This window comes from Berghia stephanieae, chromosome 2 (assembly GCF_034508935.2).
Source record: "Berghia stephanieae isolate SIO BIC M18660-M18661 chromosome 2, UCSD_Bste_1.3, whole genome shotgun sequence".
NCBI classification, from domain to species: Eukaryota; Metazoa; Mollusca; class Gastropoda; order Nudibranchia; family Aeolidiidae; genus Berghia; species Berghia stephanieae.
The window spans coordinates 11,092,119-11,099,618 of record NC_088361.1 but is presented as its reverse complement, the minus strand read 5'-3'; the positions used below and the strand labels follow the sequence as shown (position 1 = coordinate 11,099,618).

At 34.3% G+C, this 7,500-nt stretch overlaps 2 protein-coding genes across 5 annotated transcripts in view; one reads left to right on the top strand and one right to left on the bottom strand.

Moving 5' to 3' along the window:
- The window catches only part of LOC144964301 (carbohydrate sulfotransferase 6-like), a 33,368-nt gene extending 31,204 nt beyond the window's left edge, over positions 1-2,164 (top strand). For all 4 annotated transcript variants that reach the window (XM_078898395.1, XM_078898394.1, XM_078898396.1 and 1 more), the window contains exon 7: positions 1,677-2,164. In XM_078898395.1, coding sequence (XP_078754521.1) covers positions 1,677-2,056 — 380 coding nt within the window. In that variant the 3' untranslated portion in view covers positions 2,057-2,164. The remainder of the gene's footprint in view (positions 1-1,676) is intronic.
- A 5,097-nt stretch (positions 2,165-7,261) lies between these two features.
- The window catches only part of LOC144966711 (uncharacterized), a 19,769-nt gene continuing 19,530 nt past the window's right edge, over positions 7,262-7,500 (bottom strand). Inside the window, exon 7 of the mRNA XM_078903483.1 lies at positions 7,262-7,500. This exon is cut by the window's right edge and continues 911 nt beyond it. The gene's annotated coding sequence lies outside the window, so the exon portion shown is untranslated.

Below are 7,500 nucleotides of genomic sequence, written 5' to 3'. Positions count from 1 at the left end.
CTCAATGACTTTATTTCTCAATTCCAAATATTCTGGTTTAAAAAAAAATTCACAAATTATTCTGTTGGGCGTTCTGTTCTTCAAGTATTCGACCAAACTCCGTTACTGACTATTACTTACTTACTTACTTACTTACTTACTTACTTACTTACTTACTTACCTACTTACTTACTTACTTACTTACTTACTTACTTACTTACTTACTTACTTACTTACCTACTTACTTACTTACTTACTTACTTTCTTACTTACTTACTTACTTACTATCTTACTTACTTACTTACTTACTTACCTACTTACTTACTTACTTACTTACTTACCTACTTACTTACTTACTTACTTACTTACTTACCTACTTACTTACTTACTTACTTACTTACTTACTTTACTTACTACTTACTTACTTACTTACTTACTTACTTACTTACTTACCTACTTACTTACTTACTTACTACTTACTTACCTACTTATTACTTACTTACTTACTTACCTACTTACTTACTACTTACATTACTTACTTACTTACTTACTTTACTTACTTACTACTTATCTTACTTACTTATTTACCTACTTACTTACTACTTACTTACTTACTTACTTACCTACTTACTTACTTACTTACTTACTTACTTACTTATTATTACTTACCTACTTACTTACTTACTTCTTACTTACTACTTACTTACCTACTTACTTACTTACTTACTTACTTACTTACTTACCTACTTACTTACTTACTTACTACTTACTACTTACTTACTACTTACTTACTTACTACTTACTTACTTACTTACTTACTTACTACTTACTTACTTACTACTTACTTACTTATTTACTTACTTACTTACTTACTACTTATTTACTTACTTACTTACTTACTTACTTACTTACTTACTACTTATTTACTTACTTACTTACTTACTTACTTACTACTTACTTACTTACCTACTTACTTACTTACTTACTACTTACTTACTTACTTACTTACTATACTTACTTACTTACTTACTTACTTCCTCTTGGTTCCTTGATTGAGCATAAGCCCAACAAAGTTCCTCCGGGCTCTCTTCGTAGCACATCAGCTCAGCTCATTCCATGTCTTTCCAGTCTCTTTCATCTCTTCTAATGATTATAGAACAGTTAAATTAACACACTTGACTTTGAGTTACTTTGAGCAGGTAATACACAATTTGAAAAGGCATACCATCACGGCAAATGATAACATTTTTGAGCGAGAATTCATTTTAAAAACTCATTTCCTTCCGGCTAGTGATCATGAGACCTCGTCGCTTAGGCATTTCATAAAGGAATATAAAAATCCACGAAACAATCGTCTGATGATAACAGGAATCACCCATGCTCTCCAAAGTGAGCAAGTGGGGTTAGTAATCTTGCCAAGGAAAAAAAACAAACAACGAAACGAAGTATTGAAGACGGGAGTCAAACCCGATCTTCCTGGGCGCAGTGCCTTTAATCTTGCCACAAGGGAGATTAAGAGACAACCAAAAACGTATCATCATCCGTTGCATCAATATTATGTAACCTTTGGCAGAAAAAAATGCAAAAAAAAAGTAATTCTTTGTTATAAATCTAGATATCTTCCCAATATAGCAAAATAAAATATTGTTTTATAACAGTCGACTCAAATTATATTATTGTTTTGAATCTTTTTACAGGTCGGATTTTAACAGTCCGCTATGAGGATCTAGCATTATCTCCCTTGAATGTGACCCGGAAGCTTTTTCACCATGCCAAGGTCAAATGGACGCCACAGATTGCCGATAAGGTTCAAGACCTGACGTCTCCGAGGAACGACTCATTCGACGAAAAAATATTTGGGACAAAGAGGAAAAATTCGTCTAGCACTGCATTCAATTGGAGAAGAAAATTACCGTTTTCTACAGCTTTAGAAATTCAGAAGTTTTGTCAAAAAATGATGGACTTATACGGGTATAACATTTTCCAGTCTTACACAGAAATGATGAATTTAGGATTTTCTTCAATACAAGGGAATTATTCTGATAAATATTATAAAGGAGATAGTAGTGATTTATGATGATAGGTCTATATTAATTAATTAGTATAATTAAATGATCAGCGCTTCTAGGTAGAATAGAGATTCAGTTGGCAAAGGGAGTAGTAAAAGTAGTCATTTCATTGTAACATAGGAATTCTAATTTAGACTTTTGTTGTTGTTGTTGTTGTTGTTGTTGTTGTTGTTGTTTTTGTTTCTTTTTTGTTGTTGTTGTTGTTGTTGCTGCTGTTGTTGTTGTTGTTTTGTTGTTGTTGTTGTTCTTCTTCTTCTTCTTGTTCTTCTTGTACTTGTTCTTCTTGTACTTGTTCTTCTTGTTGTTCTTGTTCCTGTTGTTCTTGTTCTATTCTTCTCCTTCTTCTTCTTCTTCTTTCTTCTTCTTCTTCTTCTTCTTCTTCTTTCTTCTTCTTCTTCTTCTCTTCTTCTTCTTTTCTTCTTTCTTCTTCTTCTTCTTCTTCTCTTCTTCTTCTTCTTCTTCTTCTTCTTCTTCTTCTTCTTCTTCTTCTTCTTCTTCTTCTTCTTTATTTATTATTATTATTATTATTATTATTATTATTATTATTATATTATTATTATTATTATTATTATTATTATTATTATTATTATTATTATTATTATATTATTATTATTATTATTATATTACTATTATTATTATTACTATTATCATTTTTAAATGTTATTATTATTATTATTATTATTATTATTATTATTATTATATATTATTATTATTATTATTATTATTATTATTATTATTATTTATATTTATTATTATTATTATTGTTGTTGTTGTTGTTGTTATTATTATTATCATTATTATTTCAGCATTTTGTGTGTGTGTGTGTGTGTGTGTGGGGGGGGGGGGGGTTGGTATTAAAGTCTAGTGCATTCCATGTCCTTACAGAACACGGTTTTTTAAAGGAATCTTTTATTTTACCATACTTATTTATGTTTGTGAAACTGTAGGTATTAATGTCCATCCCGACTTGTTGATTTTAATCACAATACAGCTTGCACATGACATTTGGCATAAGAATTAGGCCATGAAGTATTTCCCTGATTTCAAAGACTTATTTGTTCTAAAACTTCTCGTATTATGATTTTTTCTATGGACATATTATGGATATTTGTCCGCCTATGTGATCTAGTGGTATGAAACTCGTATTTGGATCGAAAGGCCCTAGGTTTGAATCCCGCTTTGAGCGGCGCATAGTTGAGTCCTTGGTAAAGACTCTTTACTCACGTTCTCTCTCCATAATTAGTTGTAAAATGAGAAGTACCTGGTCGTTAACTGAGTTGTCTTTTTCTGAAATACTTTTACTGTCGCCTAACAGGTTTCATGTCTCGTCCTACATGTTAAGTAATGCTAATGACTGGGGACCAATAGTAAAACGCTTTGAGCATGTTTAGTGGATATTGCGCTAAATAAAGTTCAATTCTTAAAAAAAAAAAAAATTCATCTGTTTTTCACAATCTGATGAGGAGAAGTCATAGATTTATCCCCCTTTGTCAATGACCTCATTACATCCCCAAAGTAAAAGACAATGGTAAACAAATTAAATGTAAAGCATTTATGTACCAGTAGGTCGTGTTTAACTCTCTCCTTACCAGCCATTTTCAGGATTTTCCCCAAAACTTCACACCCAACTAACACATTAACACTCAAACACAATAGACAGTAGACGTCTAAGTTCTTGCGATACATAAATAATTTATTTTATCAACATGCTCTACAACACACTGTTTATTTTCTTTAGATGTTATGATGTGCTAAAGAAATTTGAGATAGAAAAACGTTGGTTGTATCGTATGTGACGAGTTTCCTATAGTTGGTAAGGAGAGGGTTAAAGTAACGTTTTTTGTTATAAAGATGTTATTTAGTACGGAAAGACTTTATAGACACTATGTAGGTATATAAATGATCAATGTCTCCGGTGTGATATTATTAGACAATCTATCATGGCTATGAGGTCGAGTGGTATGACACTCGCGTTCTGATCGGAAGGTCCTAGGTTCGAGCTTCGCTGGCCGCATATTTGTCTTGGGTAGGCTTTTTACACACATTCTATCACCGTACTCGGGTGTAAAATGAATACTTAGCAGTTAACAGCGTTGTCTCTGTACGAAAATCATGTAATATCGTCTAACAGGCGTCATGTTCCGTCCTATATTATGTTAAAAGTTGATAATGACCAGGGACCCCTTGTAAAGCGCTTTGAGCACGTTTATTGGATATTGTGCTATATAAAAGCTCAATTATACAAATGTCATCTATTATTATTAACAAAACCGCAGTTTGTTTAAGTATTAAAAACAAACAGATAAAGACAGTGTTCTGAAGTCTGAGTACAATATAACCACCGTGCCTATTTTCATCCTTCACTTATTGTTGTATGTAAATATATGAATATCATGTGTTACTTCTATAAATATGTTTTCTGATTATCATGTTTGCCCTAATGTCTATCACAAATCTACGCAAAATATTACGATGATGCATAATAAGTACTTCTATAATGATAAAAAATAAAATAAATATTTACATTAAAAAAGCTGTCAAAGCAATTTGATTTTTTTTATAATAGGGAGCAAAAAATGGTTCCAATCTCATTGGAAGTGTAAAACCACTCTTCTGGAGGACTAACTACATGCCTTGTGTAATTGATCTTCTGGAGTCAGAGTGATGGCATCTTATTTTCAAATCAAAATTATGCTGGTCGTCAATAAAGATCGTCCATCCTCATTCTTTTACGTCCATCAATGCTAAGATCAGCCTATAAATCCTTCTACTAGAATACTTATAAGATGCCACTTTATGATTCAATATGTCTAACCTATTGTGCGGCTATGTGGTCTTGTGGTAAGACTCGCTTTCGGATCGGAAGGTCCTGGGTTCGAGCCTCGCTCAGCGCATAGTTGAGTCCTTTGAGATGTCTCTTTACTCACATTCTCTCACCGTACTCATGTGTAAAATGAGTACCTGGCCGATAATAGTGCTGTCTCTGTCCGAAAAAAAAATGTAATATCGCCCAACAGCCGTCATCATGTCCCGTCCCACATGTTAAATGTTGCTGTCGGCCAGGGACCCCTCGTCAAGCGCTTTGAGCACGTTTAGTGGATATTGCTCTATAAAAAAAGCTCAAAAAGAAAAGCTCAACCTATAAATAGTATGCGCTTGGCTAAGGAGTTCACAACATTGCCATCCGGAAGTATAACGGATCAACACACAAATTTGTGTAACCATGATCGTTTATAGTCAGGTTAATACAGTTTAGTGAGAGAGAAGTACTCATAAACGCGGATGGCAAAACACAATAACAAAGACCTGAGTGACGTCAACTTCGAACTATCTTTTCATTATCAGTATCAGTCCTCCTTCCGAACGACTGGTTATAAACACACTTCCAAGGACTTTGGAATCGAAAGAGTAGAAGGTGTGACGTCACGACTTCTCTACTTTATTTAGTGGCTATAATTTGAAGCCTTTAGTTCATTTGGTTTAGCATGGTAAAGGAGTATGGTCCCTTCTTCTAACCCAAATGGTATTGCGCTCGTCTCCCTCTGTTCTATATTATGTCGTTGATCAAGTCACCTCGCCCTGTCCAGCTCGGATAACGATCTGAACAAGTGTGTATGAAAGGTCCCAGACAAAGCAAGAAAGTTTGATGCAAGGGAGGGTTCACAGCGTAAAATGCGTACCTTTGTGAAGAATACTTACCTTACAGGAGTTCCGTCACCCTACAGAGGTTGAATGTCATGGAACGCCATTCTTCACGCTCAAGGGCCATTACCGAGCAGTCGATTATCTTCTTGCCAGTTGTTGCCTCCACATTTCCTATCCAGGACATCCTTGGTTTGCCCCGCGTCTTTCTGCCAGCTACTTTTCCTTCTACCACTGTTTTTTTTTTTTTTTTTTTTTTTTTGGATGGTGTTGTGGCTCCGAATGTGTCCATAATAAGTCAGTTTTCTCATTTTAAGTTCTGCCAACAGTTTTCTGGACCTTTGGCTTGCATCTTGGGAAGAATATAGGTATTAAAATTGTCCCAACTATCGGGAGCCTTTGTGGTGTTATGGTAGCACGTCTGATCGGTAATCAGAAGGTCTGAGGTTCGATTCCCAAGTTGAGGTCGACTGATATTTTGGGATTTTTTTTCTTGTATTAATATTTCTTGCTTTGTCTGGCACCTTTCAAACACACTTGTTCAGATCTTTATCTTACACCGGTGCCTGCTCCTTAAATTCTTAATTTGATATAAGCTCACTTTGTAGTTTATTCAATTTTAAGTTTTCACAATGTAGGCTATTGTATTTACTCTCCACAATAACGAATTGAAATTAACCCTAAGGCAGCGTGGATCAGCAGTAAGGTAATTGCTTTTGTATCCGAAAGGTTCCGAGTTCGAATACGCGCTGCGCTGTGTGGCCTTGAGCAAGTCATCTCGCGCTGACTTGGTTTGCTGCGATGCTTTGCGGTGACGCCTGTGTTAATTCTAGTACCCCCTTGAAATAAATCCTAAAATAAAGGCTAAGACAAATTTTCTCTGTTGGCTGAATAAAGGAAATTTTATTATTTTATTTATTTATTTTATATTTGTGTCTACAAATGAAAATGTAATCACCTACGAAATTTCTGACAATATACATTTTGAGAGAGAGAGAGAGAGAGAGAGAGAGAGAGAGAGAGGAAAGAGAGGAGAGAAGGAGAGAGAGGAGAGAGAGAGGAGAGAGAGAGAGAGAGAGAGAGAGAGAGAGAGAGAGAGAGAGAGAGAGAGAGAGAGAGAGAGAGAGAAACAATACAATAAATATATACAACCCACTACCCGAAGGAAAAGAATAGAAAATCTGACTGAGCGCACAATGCATGAAGCCAGTCCAAACTATCCAACGAGCTTTATTGCTGGTAAGGGAAGTAAGGCAGTAAAATACTTGAAGTCCAGGGTACGGATTGGTTACCTCCCATATGCATCGTATTTCGGCACACTCCGATTCTTTTGTCTGTTTCATTTATTCATATCCAAAATTAGAGATTTTTCACTTCAATACTCTCTGTTCCATGGCACTAATATTTGACATGCTCATTACACATAACCAGGTCCAAACAAAAACAATTTGTTCCCATTTGAAAACAGCACGCTTATTAGCGTTATATATAATATATATATATATATATATATATATATATATATATATATATATATATATATATATATATATATATATTTTAAAAATTGCAGTTATTAATTTCAACTTTCAGATGCTTTACAGTACAATGTCATGGCCTATAACGGTCATCCTTTCAAAATCAGTGGCGTCAACTAGTAATATTTTCAATATACACATAAGTGCATTTAGTCCGTTCCCTGTGAATTTCAAATCTAAACTGTTGAGTGATATAATTGTATTCTTAACCCTCTCCTAACCAGCCATTTCCAAAATTTTCCCAAAAACTTCACACCCACCCAACACAATAA